The sequence below is a fragment of the Athene noctua genome, chromosome 35 (assembly GCF_965140245.1).
Source record: "Athene noctua chromosome 35, bAthNoc1.hap1.1, whole genome shotgun sequence".
NCBI classification, from domain to species: Eukaryota; Metazoa; Chordata; class Aves; order Strigiformes; family Strigidae; genus Athene; species Athene noctua.
Window position 1 is genome coordinate 1,274,697 of NC_134071.1, and position 19,772 is coordinate 1,294,468.

The 19,772-nt window shown below is 64.0% G+C and overlaps 4 protein-coding genes across 9 annotated transcripts in view; 2 read left to right on the forward strand and 2 right to left on the reverse strand.

Moving 5' to 3' along the window:
* The first annotated feature begins 123 nt into the window (after nt 1–123).
* GEMIN7 (gem nuclear organelle associated protein 7) lies at nt 124–1,203 on the forward strand. Its single transcript, XM_074930696.1, has 2 exons — nt 124–310; nt 701–1,203. Exon 2 carries the CDS (start codon nt 709–711, stop codon nt 1,060–1,062), a length of 354 nt encoding a protein of 117 aa, XP_074786797.1. The 5' UTR covers nt 124–310; nt 701–708; the 3' UTR covers nt 1,063–1,203.
* Nucleotides 1,204–1,448: 245 nt separating this feature from the next.
* CLASRP (CLK4 associating serine/arginine rich protein) lies at nt 1,449–8,808 on the reverse strand. 2 transcript variants are annotated; one of them, XM_074930688.1, is made up of 20 exons: nt 8,668–8,808; nt 8,062–8,159; nt 7,513–7,614; nt 6,723–6,802; nt 6,404–6,488; nt 6,041–6,186; nt 5,837–5,933; nt 5,578–5,656; nt 5,394–5,467; nt 5,196–5,237; nt 4,837–5,067; nt 4,104–4,358; nt 3,528–3,707; nt 3,369–3,408; nt 2,570–2,630; nt 2,421–2,479; nt 2,234–2,280; nt 2,065–2,147; nt 1,878–1,902; nt 1,490–1,786 (listed from the first exon to the last, which is right to left on the reverse strand). In XM_074930688.1, exons 1-20 carry the CDS (start codon nt 8,764–8,766, stop codon nt 1,744–1,746), a joined length of 1,926 nt encoding a protein of 641 aa, XP_074786789.1. In that variant the 5' UTR covers nt 8,767–8,808; the 3' UTR covers nt 1,490–1,743. The 2 variants fall into 2 exon arrangements, with proteins under 2 accessions (XP_074786790.1, XP_074786789.1); XM_074930689.1 differs by lacking the exon at nt 7,513–7,614 and having other exon boundaries at nt 1,449–1,786; nt 6,723–6,789; nt 8,133–8,159; nt 8,668–8,766.
* RELB (RELB proto-oncogene, NF-kB subunit) lies at nt 8,668–15,732 on the reverse strand. 5 transcript variants are annotated; one of them, XM_074930695.1, is made up of 11 exons: nt 15,666–15,732; nt 15,065–15,118; nt 13,947–14,410; nt 13,518–13,675; nt 13,002–13,093; nt 12,742–12,873; nt 12,303–12,407; nt 11,688–11,903; nt 11,394–11,462; nt 11,174–11,251; nt 8,668–8,857 (listed from the first exon to the last, which is right to left on the reverse strand). In XM_074930695.1, exons 1-11 carry the CDS (start codon nt 15,679–15,681, stop codon nt 8,721–8,723), a joined length of 1,521 nt encoding a protein of 506 aa, XP_074786796.1. In that variant the 5' UTR covers nt 15,682–15,732; the 3' UTR covers nt 8,668–8,720. The 5 variants fall into 5 exon arrangements, with proteins under 5 accessions (XP_074786796.1, XP_074786793.1, XP_074786792.1 ...); XM_074930692.1 differs by lacking the exon at nt 8,668–8,857 and adding an exon at nt 10,008–10,618; XM_074930691.1 differs by lacking the exon at nt 8,668–8,857 and adding an exon at nt 10,008–10,621.
* A 264-nt stretch (nt 15,733–15,996) lies between these two features.
* CLPTM1 (CLPTM1 regulator of GABA type A receptor forward trafficking) overlaps nt 15,997–19,772 on the forward strand; it is a 9,215-nt gene continuing 5,439 nt past the window's right edge. Inside the window, exons 1-5 of the mRNA XM_074930697.1 lie at nt 15,997–16,093; nt 16,202–16,308; nt 18,450–18,573; nt 18,832–18,990; nt 19,211–19,328. Coding sequence (XP_074786798.1) covers nt 16,022–16,093; nt 16,202–16,308; nt 18,450–18,573; nt 18,832–18,990; nt 19,211–19,328 — 580 coding nt within the window. The 5' untranslated portion in view covers nt 15,997–16,021. The remainder of the gene's footprint in view (nt 16,094–16,201; nt 16,309–18,449; nt 18,574–18,831; nt 18,991–19,210; nt 19,329–19,772) is intronic.

The window sequence follows — 19,772 nt, forward strand, 5'->3', positions numbered from 1 at the left end:
CGGCGAATCTGCGGCAGCGAATCGCGACGGGGCAGGCGGCGGAAGCAGCGCGGGGCTGACGGCGGCACTTTCGCCACGGCGGGGTTTGGGGGGGGGGGGGGGGGGGGAGAGGGGGCGGGCAGCGCCCACCGGGAGCGCGGCGGCGAGGGACGAGGCGCGGAGAAACGCCGTGAACCCCAAAACCCGGAGCCCGCGTGTGTGTCCCCCACCCCGGCCCCGCGAATCTGCGGCCCCGCGGCGCAGCCGACGGACTCTGTGCATCCGGCGGTGGCGCGGGGCGCAGGCGCGGGAGCCCCGGGCCTGTGCGCGGGTACGGGGCAGTGCGGGGGGGCACTTCGTGGGGTCTGGGGCGCCGTGGGGAGCTGCTAGGGGGGTCTGTGGGGGGCACAGAGGCGGGGGGTGCTTGGGGCTCCGTGGGGAGCTTGGGGCGGGTCTTTGGGGGTCAGGGAGGCTCGATGGGGGGTGCGGGAGGTTGCTGGGGGGGTTGAGGGCTCGTGGGGGGGTGGCACAGGGGGTTGTTTGGGGACAAGGGACCCTCGGGGGGGTTTGGGGCTCTGTGGAGGGGTGGGCGGGGGGTGGGCACGCGTGGGCTCGGGAGGAGCAAGTGGGGGCTTGAGGGGCTCCCGGGGGGACCCGATGGGGAAGGAAAACGGGGTGCCTGGAGGTGACTACCCCCCATTTTTCTCCTTCCCCCCCCCAGGAGCTGCCATGCCGGTGCCGGTGCCCGTGGGGGTCCTACGGCTACCGCGGGGCCCCGAGGGCTCGAGCCGGGGTTTCAGCCCCACCTCACCCCGGTTCCAGGCGCTCCAGGGGGGGCCCTCGGCAGCCCAGGGGGTCCGGGCAGCTCTCCGAGAGCGGTACCTGCGGGGGCTGGGGGCTGCCCGCGGCCGCCCCACACGGTTCTGCCTGCGGGCAGGGGTCTGCGTCGAGGCCGTTTTCGGGGCTGCCGACATGGGGGCCGTGGCTTTCCAGGTGGACGCCCTGCGCACCCCCCTGGGGGTGCAGGCGGCTGCGCTGCTGCGCTGCACCGATGTCCTCGCCTACTCCTTCCTCCTCGATTAACCCCCAATTAAAAAAAAATAAATCAACCAACAAACTCCTTTCTCTGCCCTTTTTCCACCAGAATTACAATTTCTTCCAGAGGATGGGGGAAAAAAAACCCACAGAGGGTTCAGATTTTCATCTTTATTTGCTATTGGCATCCTCGCCTACTCCTTCCTCCTTGATTACCCGTTAATAAAAAAACCCAAAACAGTAACAAAACATGTTTTCTGCCCTTTTTCCACCAGAATGACAATTTCTCTCAAGTGGCGAGGAAAAAAAAAATAATAATTGAAGGAAGAGGATTCATATTTTCATCTTTATTTGCTGTTTACCTCTTCACCCACTCCTTCCTCCTCAACTAACTTAATTATAAAAAACAAAAAACCCAAACCCCAACCACCAAAGCCCTTTTTTGTGCCCTTTCTCTACCAGAATTATAATTTCTCCCAAGTGGTGGGGGAAAAAAATTCACTCGAGGAAGGGTGAGGGTTCGGGTTTTTATCTTTACTTGTGGTTGCTGTCCTTGACTCCTCCTTCCTCCTCAGCTAGCCGTTAATTAAGAAAACCCCCAAAACCCAGATAGCCCTTTTTCCACCAGAATTACAATTTCTTCTAGGGGCTGGGGGAAAAAAACCCCACACGGCAGGAGGGAAGATTCAGGTTTTCCATCTTTATTTGCCGTCAGCAGAACTGGCGCCGTCAGTGCCGGTAGTGGGGGCTCCGGGAGCGGGACCGGGAGCGTCTGCAGACGGGGGAGAGCAGGGGGGTGTGAGAGTAAGGGTCGTCCCCCCACGGGGACACCCCGAATCAGGGGGTGGAAGAAGGGGACATACCTGCGGGAGGAGCTGTATTCCCGACCTGCAAGGCAGAGGGGACACTCAGGTGATGCGCTGAAGCCCCTTTTCCCCCCTCAGAATAGTTTCTCTCCCCCCACAAAGGTCTGAGGGGGGAGGGAGCTGCTCCCTGCTATTTTTGGGGGCTCCACCGAGCCCCTTCGCCCGCTCCCTTGCTGGCACTCACCATAGCGCGGGGACGGGGACCGGCTCTGCCGGCTGTACTGCCGCTCCCATTCCTCCCGCTCCTTTTCCCGCCGTTCCCTCTCCCTGACAAGACACAAAATGGGAGGGGGCTTGACTGCAAAGGGCCCCCCAACAAGACACCCCCCCCCCCAGATCCACAAGAGATTTACTTCATGCGGATCTTCCGTGCCATGGCCCGCAGCTCATCCTCACGCTCCTGCAAAAGAGCATCCCAACAATTGGTTCTCATTAACCAGTTCTCATTAACTTCCTGTTAATTAGCTCCCATTAACCAGCTCTGCCCCCCCACCACCCCGGGGTGGGGCACATGGTGCCAGCCCCTGTCTCTCCCCTTACCTGTCTCTCGTGTTCCTGCTGCAGCATTTTTTCCTGCGCTGCCTTTTTATCAGCTTTAACTGGAAAATAAATAAAAAAGCAGGAGTGGGGGGCTCAGGGGGGGTTGGGATGCAGCCTGGGGGATGCAACAAGGAGGGGGGACTGCTTACACTGTCGGTTCAGTGCCTTCTGCATGCGCAGCTTCAGCTTTTCCTGCGGCGTCAGTTTGGGCTGCAAAAAACGGGAGTCGCATGTGAAGGGGGGGGGGACACAACACACACGAGGTGTCTGGTCTTGGGGTGCCCCCCAAGTCCCTGGAAGAGCTGTGTGCTGCCCCCGAGCCCCCTCTGTGGGCATCAGGTGTCCCTGAGCAGTGGGGACCCCAAAGCGTCACCCCTGGGTGCTGCGGCGACAAGTGTTGGTGGGGGGGTTCCCCCCTTGCCCCCAACCCCATCAAAGCGCTGGTGGCCCCGGGAGGTGCCACCCCCCACCGGGTGACACACGGGCACAGCCTGAAGCTCCTGGGGACGCCAGCAAGGGGGTGACCTAGGGACGGAGGGCAGCCAGGGGCTCACGGAGCCTCCAGGTGGGGCAAGGGGCCCCCCGACCCCCCTCATAAGCCACCTAAGGACCCACTGGGCAGGGGCACAGCCCTCGGTGCCAGCCTGGACCCAGCCAGGCAGGGTTGGGAACCCTCTGGCCGGATCCCCGGGGCAGGGGGTCCCCACTTCCCCCCCCCATTCCCCCCAACCCTCCTGGAGCCGGGGTTGCCTCGCGTGGCCCGTGGCCCCGCTCCCAGCCTGGCAGCAGCGCCCCCCCACCCCCCCCAGCTCCAAGGAGGGAGCAGGACCAGGCACCGGCTGAGGGGGGGGACACGAGGGGTCGCGGGGACACCTCCACCACCACCACGTCCCTTTGCCTGTGCTGCAGAGATGCCAATTAAACAGGGGAGGTTAAATTCTTACTGACTTTGGCAGCTCCTGTCTCTTTACCAGCAGCAGTGTCAGCCCTAAAATGGGGGGGAAAAATAATTTAAAAAAAAAAAAAAAAGCCAACGAAAAAGCGCATGGAAATGAGCACAGGCACAGCGTGACCTCCCCGGGTGCCCCCACACATCCACTCCCTCACTTTTTCAGTTTCTCCCCCACGGCGGGCGACGCCGTGGGCCTGGGCGGTTTCTCTCGCACAGGAGACGCCGACTTGCTGCGGCTCGGGGAATCGCTGGGGCTGCGGCTGCTCCGGCTGCTGCTCCAGTGGCGGCTGGACCTGCCGCCTCGCCGGTAGCGCTCCCCAGACCTTGAGCGGCTCCTGCGGACAGGGGGGAAATTGGGGGACACACGAAGGTTGATTGGGGCTCCCCATGACCCAGGCGGTGAGCGGAGATGGTGCTGGGGGCGCGCGCAGCGTCCCACAGCACCAGGGGGTGAAGCCGCTTGCTACCAGGGTGTGCGATGGGCCACGTTCCCCTTCACCTAATGCTTTTTTTAGGCTACAGAGAGCAGGGGGAGGCTCCCAGTAACAAACTGGGAGCAGTCTGGTGGGGGCTGGAGCGCTGAGCAAGCCCAAGACATGGGGGTTTGCTTGGTGTGACAGGATGGCTGAGAGAGAGGGCGATGAGCCACTGGTGAAACCTGCTGTGGAGGAACCTAGTGACGAACTGGGCCAAAGCGGGCAGAAACTGGGAGAACAGAGGGCGTAGCTCACCTGGAGCGGCGGCGGGAGCTGTAGCGATATCCCCGGTCAGGGGAGTAGGACCTGGAGCGGCGACGGCTGTCCCGGGAGCCCCCTCCTCCCGAGTAACGGCGGCTGCGGCTGTGGGAGCGCGAGTAGCGGCGGCTGCGGGAGCGGCGGTAGCGGCTGGAGCGGTGGTAGCCGCCGCCTCGGTGCGAGCGGGAGCTGGAGCGCGAGCTGGAGGAGGACGACGATGATGGGGAGGTGGAGGAGGAGGACGAGCGTCTCCTGGAAGGGACAGAGGGGACGAGGTGTTGGCACGCGGGATGAGGAGGGGCCGGGGAGCCTCGGTGCAGCGCGGTGGCGGCACGGCCGGATCTTGCTGCCGGTCCTGCCGCGGGCAGAACCGCCCCGCGGGCAGAACCGCCCCGGAGCCACTCGGCCCCAGGACTCACAGCCATCCTAGATAGCCGCCACCAATTCCCTCCCTGAGTGCTGGCAGACTCTTATTTTAGGGCAGAAAGCAGCTTGATTCACCCCCAAATTCCAACCCCCCAACCCTGCCTGTCTCCAGGAAGACCTGAAGAAGCCAAAAAGACCCTCTCGGAGACAGCAAACGCCACCCCGGCGCCACAAAACCGTGAGGGGGAACCCACCCCCTCCTTCCCACCGCGCTGCCCCCCGCTCTCCGCCTCGAGATGTGCCGGCAGCCAGGCTGCTGCCGCTTAAGGGTCGGGAAAACAAGCTGGATGGGAGAGTTACCGACCGGGACGAGGTGCTATGACCTGCGGCGGTGCTGCCGGGCTGCCCTGGAGCGGAACGCTGTTTGCCGAGCGTGGCGGCTTTTCCAGGGACACCACCACCGGCTTGTGCCGATGCTGCCGCCGCTTCCTCATCGCTGCCGCCGAAGCTGGTGATGAAGGTGATTTTCTCCTCGTGGCCGGGAGATGGGGTGCGGGAACGGGAGCGGGATTCTGAGGTGGACTCCGAAGGGGATCTGCAAGGCAGCGAGGTGGTTACAAAAACACAAAACCAAAAACCAAAACGCTCCTTCCCCCCCAAAAAAACCTCGCAGGATCCGCACATCCGCTGCCTGGAGAACCCGCTCGTCCCCAAGCCACTCACCGTTTGTAGGGATCGTAGGTGGGGCTGTCTCTCCGTGCGTAGCTGTGAAAGGAGAGTGTGTTAGGGAAGGAGGAGAAAAAAAAAACCAAACTACCCACACTGGGAAATTGGTGGGATAGCCGGGAGGAGCTGCCCGGGACGGATATGAGGGGACCAGGGCCGTGAGCTCCATCTTGGCTGCTGGGCCCAGGAGCTCACCTGGGTGGGCTGATCTTCCTCCCTTTCAAGCGTTTTTCCCTGAATTCCCTCCTCTGGCGGCGAGAGCGACGGCCCTGGGAGAGCAGCTGCAGCTAAAAGGCAGCACCGACCACACGGAAGAACCACCCCGGGGGTTTTGGGGCCCCCCCCCGGTACCCCGGGATGCTCACAGAGCTCCCCTTACCGAGTACATCGCCTTTTCCTCTTCCAAGGCTTTGGCGTTTTTAATAGCTTCTGCCTCCTCTTTGTCTTTCCGCAACATCCTTTAAACGCCGCAAAAAAAAACACCCACAAACCAACCAAAAAACAAAACAAAAAAAACAGTAATGGAACCTGTGCTCAGAGGAGATTTTTCTCGGGGGAGTCCCCATCCTACAGACAAGCACATCCTGCAAAGGACTTGAGGAGGCCCTGGGGACGCTCTGCTGGGCCACCAGCCGTACCTGACGAAGTCACCCTCGGCCATGCCGTAGGTGGTCGCCTGCTTGTTCAGCTCGGCCACTTGCTCCTGGTTGAGCTCGTCCACATCCACTTCCACGTCTGCGGGCAGAGAACAGGCAGCTCAGCGCACCCCAGGCAGCGAGGCAGGGCTGGGCACGTCTCCCAAAGCTGGGCGGAAGTAGCCCAGCAGCTCTGAGGGTCATTACCGATATCAGGGATGACTTCGTCTTCGTCTGTGTTGCTGTCTTCCTCGGAGTCTTCCTCGTCGCCATGCTTCTCCAAGGAGTTCTCCAGCTCGGCCACGGTGCTGTCCTCGTACGTGTAGCCAATGGAGGCTTTTTTCTCTGCCAGCCTGCGGGCAAAACACTCTCAAAACGGCCCCAGGACAGGGATGGGACAGCCATTCCGGCGGGGGACAACATCAGAGCATCACCGGGAGCCTCCTTGCTCCCACCCCATTAGAAGGGAAACTGGGACCAGTTGGGAGAGCGAGTGTTTCTCAGTGCAGCCCCCCCCGGCCAAGGACAGGGACTCGCCAACTGTCCTCTGTCACCTCTTTGCACACTCACTTCTTCTTCTCGTCTTCGTTTGGCTTCTGGAGTCCCCCGTAGAGCTCGTCGATATAGATCTGGTAGAGACACTGCTCCTCTGAAACTGCAACCACACTGGGGAGTTACCAACCCGCTTTCTGCCCGCTCAGAGAGCTGATTAACCACAGCTCGTTAGCGGCGGCGCAGCTCTCCCGGCGCTCCGCCACCCCCACAGAGGGGACACGACTGTCCCCCTCGCCCTTCAGCCGTGCCCCGGACAAGCCGAGATTTTCCCCAAATTGCAGGGTCTCGCGCTGCCTCGGCGCAGCCCCGACCCCGCCCCGCGGGAGGCACTTACTGCCGGCAAAGTCGTTCTGCACCAGCCCCCGGTACCGCTCGTAGTTACATTTTCTCTCGTCAGACTCCTGCTCGGGGGAGCTGGAAAGGAGCAGATGCAGCTTTCGGTGCTCACAAGCCTCTGGGGAGACGGAGGTTCCCCCTCTCCCCAAGGGATTTTGGATGCTGGGAAAAAGCCACGGCCCCTTTCTGCTCGGATTAGCAAAATCAGATTCCCCAGTCGCGTGGAGAGAGCAGGGCTGGGGTTTGCAAGCAGAAAAATCACGTGCCGGTCTGGAATTCCCTTAAAAACCCAGCAAAGAGCAAGAAGGGAACAGGGGCTGCTCCCGACAGACTCTGGGGGGGTGGAATTTCCCCTCTGCTCCAAGTTGGGCTGACCCACTCCAGAGACAGACACCCCACCAACCTCCAGGGGTTGTGGCAGGACTTAATTAACCCCATCGCTCTAATTTTGGCTTTCTCATCACAGTTTCTTATTGTAGACCCTTGTGAACATCTCAGCCCCATCCTCTTGAACATTTCAAGTACAGAAAAGCTGCTGCAGGGTTCCCCTTCGCCCCGTGTTCCAGCCCTGCCCAACCCTCCGCACTCGTTCCAGCTTATCCTCCTCGTACTGGGATCTCCACACTGGTCCCAGTATGTAAAGCCCAAAAACCAGCCCTGCAGCGACCCCAGACAGGCGACGCTGGTTCCGAAATCTCAGGCAACTGCTCCAAAACAGACCCGAGAAGGCCTGATCCAGACCCGGCAGCTCCCGTCGAAGCGGGGTGCCCCGGTGCCCCACGGCTTACATGGGGTTCAGCAGGGGCGGGGTGTACATGGGGATATAGTCCAGGTGCGCCCGCACGTCGAAGCGGTCGATCATGTTGTTCGTGTCGCCCTGCCAGGGCATCCTGAGTGGAAAGAGGAGTCGCCAGGGTTGGGGGACAGCCAGGAAGCCCCTGCCCCGGGAGGAGCAGGGACCCCCAGATCTCCACACCCCTTTCCCCTCCCAAGCACCAGAGGCCACGCTTGGCTCCCGCACGTTAGTGGGACACCAACTTGTTCACCACAGCAGCGTTTCCTGGAAGCCCCAGCGGAGCAAAATCCTTTTATTTCCCCAGCTTTTACGAATAAAAATCAGCCCAAATTTCACTTCCCAGGGTGGGAGGGACCCAAACAGCCCTAGGTCTGCGCTATGAGAAGCTGGGGACAAAAAGCCTCCCCCCACACCCTCAAAGCCTTTGCCAGCAGGTCGGTGCCTCGCAAAGACACTGCGACTGCACCACAGCCCCCCCTGCAAATCCCCCCACCCTGGGGAGCAGCAGGGGCCACCTCCAGCACCACGCAGGGCTACTCACATGTTGACGGGGCTCTCAGCAGCCAACGCGACAGCCGAGTCCAGATGGACCTTGCAGGCCCGGCCGTGAACCTGGAGGAACTGGGCTGGGTCCTTTTTCTAGGAGGAGCAAAAACCCCCAGATAGAGGAAAAAAAACCAAACCAAAACAACAAAAAATTCCACACCAAAGGAATAGAAACCCCAAGGGTTAGAAAAAAGGGAGTAGGAGGCCTGAACCTGGGGGAAAAAGGGGAGCCCTGAGCCTCCAGTGCTGGAGAAAAGAGGAAGCTGGAGCCCTAAGCCTCAGGGAAAAGGGGGAGCCCTGAGTCTCTAACACTACATTAAAGGGGGAGCAGGAGCCCTGGGCCTTAGGAAAAAGAGGGAGTTGGAGCCCTGGGAAAAACAGGGCGCACAAAGAGGGCCGGTTTGCTCGTGTGAGTTCAGGGCACCCACCCAGGGACACCCCTGTGGCGCAGCAGCAGCTGCTGGAACTCCTTTATCCACCCCAAAATGAGCCACGAAGTGCCCGGAGGGTTCCCAAACATCCCAGACATGCCCCAAACGGGAACCCATCAGGGAATGGATGATCGGGGGCCACGGCTGTCCCCGGGGAGGGGGACACTCACGATTTTCTCGTAGTACTCCCTGCGGCGCTCTGCTCGCTTCTTGTAGTCCACCATCATCCCCCGCAGCTTGCGTTCGTGCTTGCGGGCTTCGTGCCACATCCTGGCGGCCCCCAGCTGCTACCGAGCCGAGGGGGTGTCTCGCCGAGGGGCGAACAGGAAGCAGAGGAAGGGGTCGACGGCTGTTCCTTGCCTGGGGGCGAAAAGCTGCGTTGGGGTACACGGAGGAGCCCGGGGTGGGGGAACACCTGGCAGCAATACGGGGAGTGGGGGTGGGCACCCCTGAAGGATGGGGACACCGGGTGTCCTCTGGGCAAGGAGGAGAGGAGAAGAAAGGGCGGGCGGGGGGGGATCAGACACGGGGGGAAAAGGGAGTCCCGGTACACGGGGAGGGGAGGGGTGGCACACCGAGGGGGACACACCGGGCACCCTCGGGGCGCGGTGGGGGAAGGCCCGGCCGCACCCAACCGTGAGCGGGAGCCGCGGCCCCGGCGGGTGGGGAGGAGGAGCGGGGACCCCCGGGGGTTTCTGGGGAGCAGGAGGAGGGTTGAGGTACCGGTGGAGGCGGCCCCGCCGCCATTAAACCCTCACCGTTGGGCCCGCGGCCATGGGGCGACCCGGAAGCGGAAGTGAGGGGGCGGAGCGTGCGTATTGGGGCGGGGAGCTGACGTGGACGGAGGCGGGGCCAAAGGCGGGGCGGGACCGCCCACTGTGGGGCTGGCTGTGAGGGCGGGGCCGCGGAGCAGGGGCTGGTCCCAGTCCCGGGCGGACACTGGGCCAGACTGGCCCGTAGTGCTGGTCCCAGTCCCCAGGGCGCATTGGACAGCGCTGGTCCCAGTCCCTGTGGGTTACTGGGCCAGGCTGGTCCCAGTCCCAGGGCTGTACTGAGCCAGGCTGGTCCCACTGCTGATCCCAGTCCCCGATGGACACCGGGCCGTGCTGGTCCCAGTCCCCAGCGGATATTGGACTGTGCTGGTCCCAGTTCCAGGGTGATACAGGGCCAGTCTGGTCTCGGTGCTGGTCCCAGTCCCAGGGCTATACTAGGCCAGGCTGGTCTCCCAGTGCTGGTCCCAGATCCAGGGCTGTACTGGGCCAGGCTGCTCCCACTGCTGATCCTGGTCCCAGGGTGATACTGGGCCACTTTGGTCCCAGTCCCAGGGCTGTACTGGGCCAGGCCAGTCCCGGTCCTGGTCCCAGTCCTAGGGTTATACTGGGCCAGACTGGCCCTGTCTGGGTCCCCGTGCCAGGGTGTGGCCGGGGCTTCCCAGCAGGAATTCCCCTGGGAACCAGTTCTCCCAGTAATCCCAGCGCCCCTCCACACCCCCACCAGGCCAACGCCGCAATGGTGTCCATGTCTTTATTGCCCCCCGTCCCTGGGGACGAGGGGACCCGCGGGGCCGGGGTGGTGGCACCTGTGACCCCCCCCTTCCCGGGGGGGCCACCCCGAGCCCTCCACGGGCCCCTCCGGTGGGTCCGTTCCCCCACCTATAAATATAGTGCAAAGCGGCTTGAACGGGGCTGGGGGGGGGTCCCTTTCCGGGGGGCTCCGCGCCGCCCCGGCGGGGCCAGCCGGCCCGGGGCAGGGGGGTTGGGTGTAGGGGCCCCTCCCAGCTCGTGGGGGGGTTTTAGGGTACCCCTGTGCCGAGGGGGGCGGGGCAAGGGGGGGGACTTCAGACATCCCCCAGGCGCAAATCGGCCTCTTTGTAGTGCCCGGGGAACATGTGGGTGCCCACCAGGCTGGCGGTGGGGTGGGGGTCGGGGGTCGGAAAAGTGGGGGGGTGGGGGGGTGACGCATAGGGCTCGGCCAGTAACTCAGGGCCCAGACAGGCCGGGAAGTCCGTGGGGGGGTATGGGGGGGGCAACCCTTCACGAAGGCCTGGGGGGGCGAAGGGGACGTAGAGCTGGGTCAGGGCGTCGAAGGGCTCCGGCTCCCCGGCGAAGAGGGCGAAGGCGTCTTCTGGGGGGGGGGGCGGAGGGAAGAGTGAGGGGTTTGGGGGGGCCCCTCCTGACCCCCCAGTACCCAGCTGGGCTGTGGGGGGAGGATTCAGGGTCTTGGGGTTTCCCCGGCTCAACCTGGGGATCCTGGCTGTGGGGGTCTTGGGGACCCCTCCCATGTTTGGGGGGGGGGGCCTGTGGCTGTGGGGGGGCCCTTGCCATGACCCAGGACTGGAGAGGAAGGGGTCTGGGGACCTCTCCCCCACATCAGGGGTTACCCTGGGGCTGGGGAGTTCTGGGGGGGCCCTGGGAAGGATCCAGGTTTGGTGGGGGGCTTGACGACCTCTCCCACTTTTGGGGGTGACCCTGGGGCTGGGGAGGGTGGGCTGGGGCCTCACTCAAGTCTGGGGGGACCCCCACAACAGCAGTGGGGAAGGTCCCGTAAGGGTGGTCCCCTCCTGACCCCAGGTGACCCTGACAGCACCTGCCATGACCCGCCCCCCCCAGCCCCCAAACTCAGGCTGGGGGGGGCACAATGGGCCCCCAACATGTCCCCATCCCCAGGGACACCCACCTGCCGGCGGCAGCGGCGCAAAGTGATCCATGTATCCCGGAGGCTTCTTCCTCCTCTTGGCTTCGATTCCATACGGATCTGCGGGGCCGGGGAGAGGGTACGGGGTGAGGGGAGCATTACCCCCACACCCCCAGCCTGGGAAGGGGAGCTGGGGGGTCCCCAATATTGCGGTATCTCCCCCTATCCCGCCTCAGAAAGGTTTCTCCATGCTGGCACCCACCTGAGCCTGAAAACTCTTCCAGGACATCGGGCATCCCCCGCTTCCGCTTCACGTTCACCCCGTAGGCATCTGGGGGGGCCACAGGGGGGGTGGTGTGACCCCCAGGGTCATGGGTCCTGCCCCCATTAGCTGGGGACTCCGTCTCCAGCACCCCCATTTCCAACCCCCACCCCCATCCCACTGTCCTTCTCCCTGTCGCTGGTGGGTTGTTGCCACCCCCCAACCCCAGGGTGTCTGGTCCCCACCCCGGGGGCTTGTTACCCCCTTCCCAGGGCCCGTAGCCACGCCAGGTACCGTGGTCCTTGGGTAAGTAGGTGAAGCGGAAGGACTCGCTGCAGACGCTGTCGGTGAGGCGCTGCAGGAAAACCTCCACCTCCACGGGCTCGGCCAACTCCAGGTGCTGGTACGGCGGCGTCTTGAAGACAATGGCGACCTGGCGGTGCACGTCGGCCTGCGAGAAATCTGCCCGCGCTTCCCACGTCTCCTTCCGGAAAACCACCGCAATGTCCTCTGCGGGGGTTAAAGTGGGGGGTCAACGCCTCAGTGGGGCCCCCGCCTCCAAGTCACCTCCCGCCACCCTCAGAGCACCCCGAGGTCCAAGCCCCTGAGATTCCTCCTGTGGCAACATGGGTTTCTCCCCCTCCAGCCTTGGGGCCCTTCCCCTACAGCACAGGGGCTGGGAGACTGCAGGACCCCCCTTGCCCCCCCCCTTGAGGACCTCCAGTTCCCCCTCCAGCCCCCAGAGGCGTTTAGGAACACCCAACCCCACTTGGACTCATCCCCAAAACTTCCCAGCACCTCTGGAATCTACCACCCTCCTTCACCCTCCTCCTGGCTTCCCAGGGGGTAATTCGGGCTCCCCAGACACTCTGGGGGGGTGTGGGTCCGCCCAGCTTGCCCCCTCAATACCTTTCTGGACCTTGTCACAGAGCAGGTAGAGCTCCTCGCCGCCCGTGCAGGGACCACTCTCCTTGTTCATCCGGCAAATCCGCAGCTCTGAGGTGTTGGTGGACTCTGCGGGCAACATCGTGGCTCAGGCTACGAGCCAGCGGCTCCCAAACTGCCCGGGGAACTGGGACTGGGCATCAGAGACGTTCCCGTTGGCCTCATTTGCTTCCTGAGCAGCTGTGCGGGATGCAGGTGACCATCCCACCTTGGCTACGGGCAACAAATCCCCACTAGCCAAACCAACAGCTGGAGCCGGGCCCCAGCGAGGAACCGGCCGGTGCAGCCTCACGGCTCGTCCCAACCTGGTGCCAGACAGCGGAGCAGGGAAGGGGGGCAGGGTGGTGTTTTAGGGGTCTGGTGGCCCCACCGGGGCCACAAAGCCCCCCCAACTACCACGTACTCTTGTCGAAGATGGGCTCCGAGAGCACGGGGCTGAGGTGTCGTGTCTGCCCGGAGCCGTCCTTGTAGGAGGCCTGGAAGCAGATTCTCACCACGTTCATGTCCACCTCCTGATGGTTCTTGAGGGAACCGGCTGAAAAAGAGGAGAGGGGATGGTCAGCAGCCCCCCCCACCCCGGAGTGGGGTCAGGGACACCGCCCCGGCTCCACATCTTCCCCAGCCACAGGGTATGTGCCCCCTCTCAGCTTGAACCCCCCCCACCTTTGAAGGGGTCAATGCCCAACTGCAGCTTCTTCTCTATCGCTGCCTCGATCTCCTTTTTCTTCACGCACTGGATGCCCAAGTTGCTAAAGCTGCCAGGGAGCAACAACATGTTGGGGTGGGGGGCGGCGATGTGGTTCCCCCCATCCTCAACCCCAGTCGGCCCAAGCCCAAGGAACACCCCCCCCCCCCCAAAATCCTGTCAGTGCTGGCTTCAAGGGGCCAGTGGCACTGGGGGGGCCAGTGACACCAGGGTGGGCGTAGGAGGGGGGTCAGTGCCATCTAGGGGGGCACGGGGGATGACAGTGCCATCTGGGGGGACTGGAGAAGGGCACTGACAACTGGGGGGGTGTCACAGTGCTACTGGGGTGGACACGGGGTGGGGGTGGCAGCGCTGGTGACATCTGGGTGGGCTCGGGGTGGGGGGGTGACATTGAGGGGGGTCACAAGGCTGGTGGCAGCGCTGTGGGGGGGTGACAGCGCCATGGCAGGGGGACTGGGCCTGGCACCATGTACCTGTGCTTGGGGTTGGCGTGAGGCTTGAGAACGACCTCGCAGAGTCCGTTGCTGCAGTCCTTGCCCACCAGGCCGTGGGGGTGGACGCGGTAGGGCCAGTCTTTCCACACCAAACACGCCGTCACCTTCACCTCAGGGATGGCCTGGCAGTTCAGCAGCTGGGGAAGACATTAAGTTGTCAGGGGACCCCATTTCCAAGAGACATGGGGTGGGGGCAGCACCCCAGCGTGGGTTTCAGCACCTGCTACCCACCACCGGGGCCGGGCACTTTCGTTGGGAGGCTTCTACGCTCAAGGACGAGCATGGAGCACCCCAACACCTATAGGGCTCCCACATTCTCCCGCAACTGGCACCCACAGGGCTCTGGCATCCCCCCAGCACCCTTCCGCCACCCCCAAGGCTGGGCCACCAGCTGCGTGGCACGCTCACCTCGATGGCCGGCAGCGTCTTGCTGGCGTCGGTGCTGCTCTCACCCAGGATGCTGCCCGCAGAGCGGCCCTCGCACTCGTAGCGGAACCGCATGCCCCGTTGCTTGGGCTGCTCCGTGATCACCAGTTTGGGCGGCTCCAGTAGCTCCTCCAGCTGGTCCTTGCCCTGCCCGGTAGCCGGGGGCCAGCGGTGCCGTCCACTGGTGCCTGTCGTGCCCCGCGGCACCAGCTTGGGCGACAGCGAGAGAGTGCTGAGGCTCTGGGTGAGCTGCGGGGACCGCGAGTCGGCCGGCAGCACTGTGGCACCATACGGGCAGGGCTCAGCTGGGCACAGCGGCCGGGTGGCTACTGCAGGGCTGGAGCCACGGGCCACCAGCTTAGCTGAGCCTTTGGGCAGCACTTTGGGCAGGATGGGGGCCGGATCCAGCTGGAAACCATCCTCCTTCATGACCTCTTCGATGATTTCTGCAAGATGAGGAAAGCGTCAGCCCCGGGATGGGGAGGACCCCCAGGTCCCCGGTGAGACCTCTCTGAGCTTTCTGCGACCCCCAATTTGCCCTGATCCAGGGGAGGGGACAGGACCGGCCGGATCTTGCCCCATTTCCATCCGCAAATGCCTTCTTTCTGCTCAGAACAAAGGATGGAGCAGCCATCGGGAGGGGGGGGGGCACGAGACACCCCCTCCCCTGCACCCCATCACAACGCCGTGGGGTGTTTGCTGCTTCACAGCACACAGCTCTGCATCCCAAATCCTGCTCATGGCCCCTGGGAGGATGGATTTGGCCAATCCAGGGACGCAGAGAGGGGAGACCCCGTTGCCAGCTCCATCACCTGAGGCTCCAGGATCCTGATCCGGCGAAGGTGCCCCAAAATCGCGCGGCAAAGCACTTACCAGCTGTCCGCATACCACGGGGTCCACTCACCTAAATCATCTGCAACAGCAAAAAAAGCCCAACCCTGAATTTTCCTCCAGCACCTCCCTGACCCATGGGGGGAGCATAAGAGGGACCCCCAGCCTGCTGGGGCCAAGCCGGGGTCACCTCAGGTCCTGGGGTCCCAGCCACAGGGTGCGTAGGTGCGGGGGACAGCAGGATCCGGGGTGGGGGTGGGAGGTCTTACCGGTCACCGGTGTGGCGTGTGCCATGGCCAGGCCGGGATCCTGCAGGGCAGCTCCTGTGGGGACAAGTGAACGTCACCCCACAAAGCAAGACTGGGGGGTGGGGGTGCACTGGGTCGCTACCCCCCTCCAATGACAGAGCAAAGCTCCCCCAGAACAGGGACCAGGGGATCCCCAGGATCATGCCCGCTCCCCCCTGAGAGAAATTTGGGGGTCCACGGAACCGAGTCCACCCGAAGCAGGGACCTGTTCCCTCAGCCAGGACCGGGGGTCCCCGGGGCCGTGACAGCCCCCGAGGACACCAGCCGCCCCCACAACGAGGAGCCTAGGACCCCCAAAACACCTCCCACCCCCCAAAAACCTGCCCCCCTCCACCCCAACCGGGGGTTCCCAGGGCCACACCCCCCCGGGCAGGGCTCGGGACTCCCCGGGTCACTCCCCCCGGACGGCACCGGGCCCCTCCCGCCGCACTCCCGGGTAGGCCCCGGCCCCCCCAGCAGGTCCCGGTTGTCCCCCTCGAGGCGGGACGCGTCCACCCCCGCCCCAGGGCAGGCCCTCGCCCCCCTCCTCCCGCTGCCGCTGCCGGGCGGGCCCCGCGCTCACCGAGCGGCAGGGCCATGTCCCGCCGGGGCCGCCGATGCCGGTGCCGGTGCCCCCCGCCCGCCCCCACCCTCCCGCCGCCGGAGCCCGAGGCCGCGCGGCCGCCGTAGCTGGAAATCCCCGCGCGGGCGGCGCCGCCATTGGCTGCGGCCGCTGAGGTCACCGCTGCGGGCGGGCCGGGAAACCCCGCGCGGGCGGCGCCGCCATTGGCCACCGACGGTGACGTCCGATCGGGGGCGTGGCCCGGAGCGGAGGGGAGGGCGGCGGCCCCGGCCCTTCCCTTCGGCCCGCCCCTCGCCGTCACGTGGTGCCCGACGCCGCCGGTCTCGCGAGAGCGGCGGGAGCGGCGGCGCAGGAAGATGGCGGCGCCGGGGACGGAGGTGGCGGCGGCGGCGGCGGCGGCGGCGGGCCCCGCGCCGGGCCCGGGACAGGTACGGGCGGGCCGGGCCCGGGTCAGGGCCAGGCCGGGCTTGGGGGAGGGGTATCCCTGCTCTGCTGCCGGTACCTTACACCGCCTCCCCGCCGCCGTCTCCCCGTAGGTGACCAGCAACGGGAACGCCGGTGGCGACGAGGCGGCGGCCGCCGAGACGCAGCGGCAGCAGCCGGCGCCCAACGCCTGGCAGGTCATCAAAGGTGTCCTCTTCAGGTGAGCCGCGCCCGGTGCTACCGGCCCGCCGCCCTCCCTCCCTCCCTCCCTACCCCGCCGTGGCACCGGTTACTGGCTTCCCCCGCCGTGGCACCGGGGCTGTGGCCCGGCCCGTTGTGTCTCCAAAGCCCTGGGATGCCCGAGGGTCCCAGCGCCGACAGGCGGCTCGTGTCCGTCCCCTCATCCCCCGCGAGGGGACGGCGGGGTCCCGGGGCGGGCGGCTCGTGTCCAACCGCGCGATGGGCAAACGGGATCCGCGGGGTGTGGGAGGACGGTGCTGCCCATCCCCACATCTGGGGGTCCTGCCAGGAGGGAGGGAAGCGTGTGGGGCTGTTACTTACCCCCTTTGCGCCCAACACGGGGCTTTTCCAGAGCTCTGGGTTCTTGAGCTCCTTCCCGGTTTTTCCCTGAAGCCCGGGGTCTGGCTCACCGCGGGCAAGGGTGGCTGCTGCCGCCTGGGCTTTTCCTCGGAGCCACCGGTGCTCCCTGCGCCTCCTCACGGAGGATCCAAAGTCTGTGCTCCCACTTCCGCGAGGAGGGAATCGCTCTCCAGCCGGGAAGCAGACGGTCAGGGTGTTTCCAGCGTTGGGATGTGCCGTTCCCAGCCTCGCCTGTGTTGCGATGAGGAAGCTGATGCCAGAGCCAGTAGACTCAGCTCTTGGACTGGTGCTGCCGAATGGATTGTGAATCCTTTCCTGGAAGCCAAAACTCCTCCTCGCATCCATGAGCTACCTTCCTGCTCCGCTTCTCCTCCATCTGTCTCCTTCCTGTCCCTCCGAGGGCAGGCTTTTCCCTTTCCAAAGAGCCACGTTCCCCCATGGATCCGCTGTCCTGGCCAGTTTTGCGGGGGGAAGAGCACGTCATCACTGATGGAGCCGAGCCCTTGGAACCGCTCGGAGATATCGCACCCTTTGCCTGACCTCGAGTGGGTGACATCCCCGTGCCACCGGCAAAACGTGATGGTCTGGTTCCTGAAACCTTTGGAAGAAGAAATGTCCTCCCGAGCCTTTCCCGAGTAAACGGCGACGTCCTGGGCTACGGGTTTATGCCCGGCCAGCAGCGTGTGGCGAGACTTGTTTGGGCTCTCGAGCTTTCCAAACTGCTGCAGCTCGGCTTGTCAAAGGGTTACGCTGAACTAAAACCCAGATTATCTTGGGGCCCCTGGAGTTTTCCCCCTCACAGCGTGGAAGTGCAGCTGCAGCTGTCGCTTGGTCCTGGGTTCAGTTGCCGTTCCCAAGCTTGTTATCTGGTCGCTCCATGCTCGGAGCAGGAGGGGGGAGTCTGATTTAGCAGCACCCGGGGCACACATGAAAGGTTCCTCACACATTACCCACGAAGGAAACAGAGCTGGAAACCCTTTTACCTTGGGACGTTCTGCTGAAAACCTTCCAAAATAAGGGGGAAAAGACATGATTTCTTTTTAATACTCCCAAACGCTGCTGCCTGGCTTGGCTGGGCTGTAGGGAACGTGCAGAAGGGACCCGGTCTCTGCGCTGGGAGCAGCCCAGGGAGCTTTGGCAAACGCTTGCAGCTGTGTGCTGGCGGTCAGGAGCCCTCGTGACTGCACACTTGGAGGCGTCAAGCGAGCCGGGTGCTGCTGAGGGCTCGGCTGGCAGGTCTCTGCGTGGCCGGGAGCGCACTGAGCTCTGCCCCTCTCTCGTTACGCGATGCCGTCGCTTCTGTCACATGCGTGTGGGAGCCATTTGTCCTTTGGCTTCGCTGCCGATTTGCTGAGCGCCTCGTAGGCATGACTTGGAGCGTCTGCCGGGATCCGGGGATGCCCTGGGGTCCCCGTCCTGTGCCAGGGCAGTCTCGCACACCCATTAGCAGCCTTTGGAGCGTGGCTTTCTCACTACGTCCTTAAGGCGAGCTCCCGGCGCCTTTCCCTGCCTTTGGTGTGCTCCCGCCCTGCCTGGTGCTGGACCTCAATGGGCCCAGAACCAGTTTGCACTGGCCGGCGCCTCTCACCCGAAGGCAAACACCTGCTGCGATGGGAATAAGTGAGAACAGCGAGTTTTGAAACACAGACTTGCCTGTTGGGGAATGGGACGGGGGGCGGTTCGTTCACAGGAGGCCATGTCTGACGGGGCTGGGGAGGGCGACTAAAATGCCTGAGCAGCTTCTCCCCCTTCCTCCCGCAGGATCTTCATCATCTGGGCCATCAGCAGCTGGTTCCGCCGCGGGCCGGCGCCACAGGAGCAGAGCAGCGTGGGCGGGACGCCACGAGCCCCGAGCCGAAACCTCTTCCCCAAGGACACTTTAATGGTAACGCTGTCGCCAGCAGCGACGCCGCGGTGACTCCAGGGCTGGACCCGCTGCTCTGACGCAGAGCTATACCACGGCTGTGGTGTCTGGGCGGCGCAGTGGCAGCCGAGAGCCGTTTCTCGGGCTCGCCGGAGCGCCGAGCTGGTTTGGGAGGGGACGCTGCAGCACTGTACGGCGGAGCAGGAGTGGTTCGGGCACCGATACCTCGCCGTCGGTCCAAGTCGTCCCCCAGCAGCCGACGTCCTCCTCTCTCCGCAGGACCTTTACGTTTATATCTCTGAGCACGAGCACTTTACGGACTTCAACGTCAGCTCGGCGCTGTTCTGGCAGAAGCGGGATCTTGTCTACGGGGACTGGACCAGCGGAGAGAACGCCGACGGGTGCTATGAACACTACGGGGAAGTCGACATTTCGCAGGTGGGTGCACCTGTTGCTTTTTCTGGGAGGTTTGAGGCTGGGTGGGGGATCGTCAAGGGGCTGCTGTCTGGATGCTGCGAGGGGAGCGGCTGCTTCTTCACATTTTGGTTTTGTAACGGGGAGGAGGGTTGGTTCTGGGAGCTGTACGAGGCAGTGAGCGCAGCTGGGAGGTGACAGTCGGGCTCTGACCGTGACCGACTCTGTCGGGGTGTGATTTCAGAGCGTCCAGCAGAACGGCTCCATTTACATCCATGTGTACTTCACAAAGAGCGGCTTCCACCCTGACCCCAGGCAGAAAAACCTCTACAGGCGCCTCGCCACTGTCCACACCTCACGAAGTACGGCCCGGGGCAGGAGGGCAGCGCGCGGCGGCCCTGGGAGGGGGTGCTGGGGAAAGGGGCACCCCAATTCCCCTGTCAAAATGGGAGCCTGGAGGAGTCGGGCTGAGCGCTGGCTTTGGTTTGTGCTTGAAGGGGAAGATTCAGGCAAATATCTGAGTCCTGAGCTCCCTGAGCTGGATGTTTTCTGTGCTTTTGTGAGCCTACGGAGGAAAACACCCCTTTAAATCTCTGCGATCTCTTGGTTTCCGTCCGCATTGTGCTGGGGGGGGGGTGTCTCTACTTGTACGGGGGGTGCGGAGCCATGTCGATGTTGAGAAGAGGAAGGAATTGCCACGTTCAGGTCTTCCTGCAGGACGGGAAGATCTGGACACTTCATCTCAGGTGTTTTCCTCCAACAGCGATGTGATTATCTCCAAGGTTTGGCTGTTCAATCTGGTTCAT

Bases quoted from the DNA above. Each gene is read 5' to 3' on its own strand.
- GEMIN7 (XM_074930696.1), top strand. From the start codon at position 709: ATGCCGGTGCCGGTGCCCGTGGGGGTCCTACGGCTACCGCGGGGCCCC.
- CLASRP (XM_074930688.1), bottom strand. From the start codon at position 8,766: ATGTGGCACGAAGCCCGCAAGCACGAACGCAAGCTGCGGGGGATGATG. The intron at 2,281-2,420 runs GTAAGGGGAGAG...GCTCTTTTGCAG, and splicing joins AGCAGGAACACGAGAGACAG to GAGCGTGAGGATGAGCTGCG. The intron at 1,903-2,064 runs GTGAGTGCCAGC...TCTGCCTTGCAG, and splicing joins GTCCCCGTCCCCGCGCTATG to GTCGGGAATACAGCTCCTCC.
- RELB (XM_074930691.1), bottom strand. The intron at 13,094-13,517 runs GTACATGGTGCC...GCTCCCTGGCAG, and splicing joins CACGCCAACCCCAAGCACAG to CTTTAGCAACTTGGGCATCC. The intron at 10,622-11,173 runs GTGGGTGTCCCT...CCCCCCCCCCAG, and splicing joins TGCGCCGCTGCCGCCGGCAG to AAGACGCCTTCGCCCTCTTC.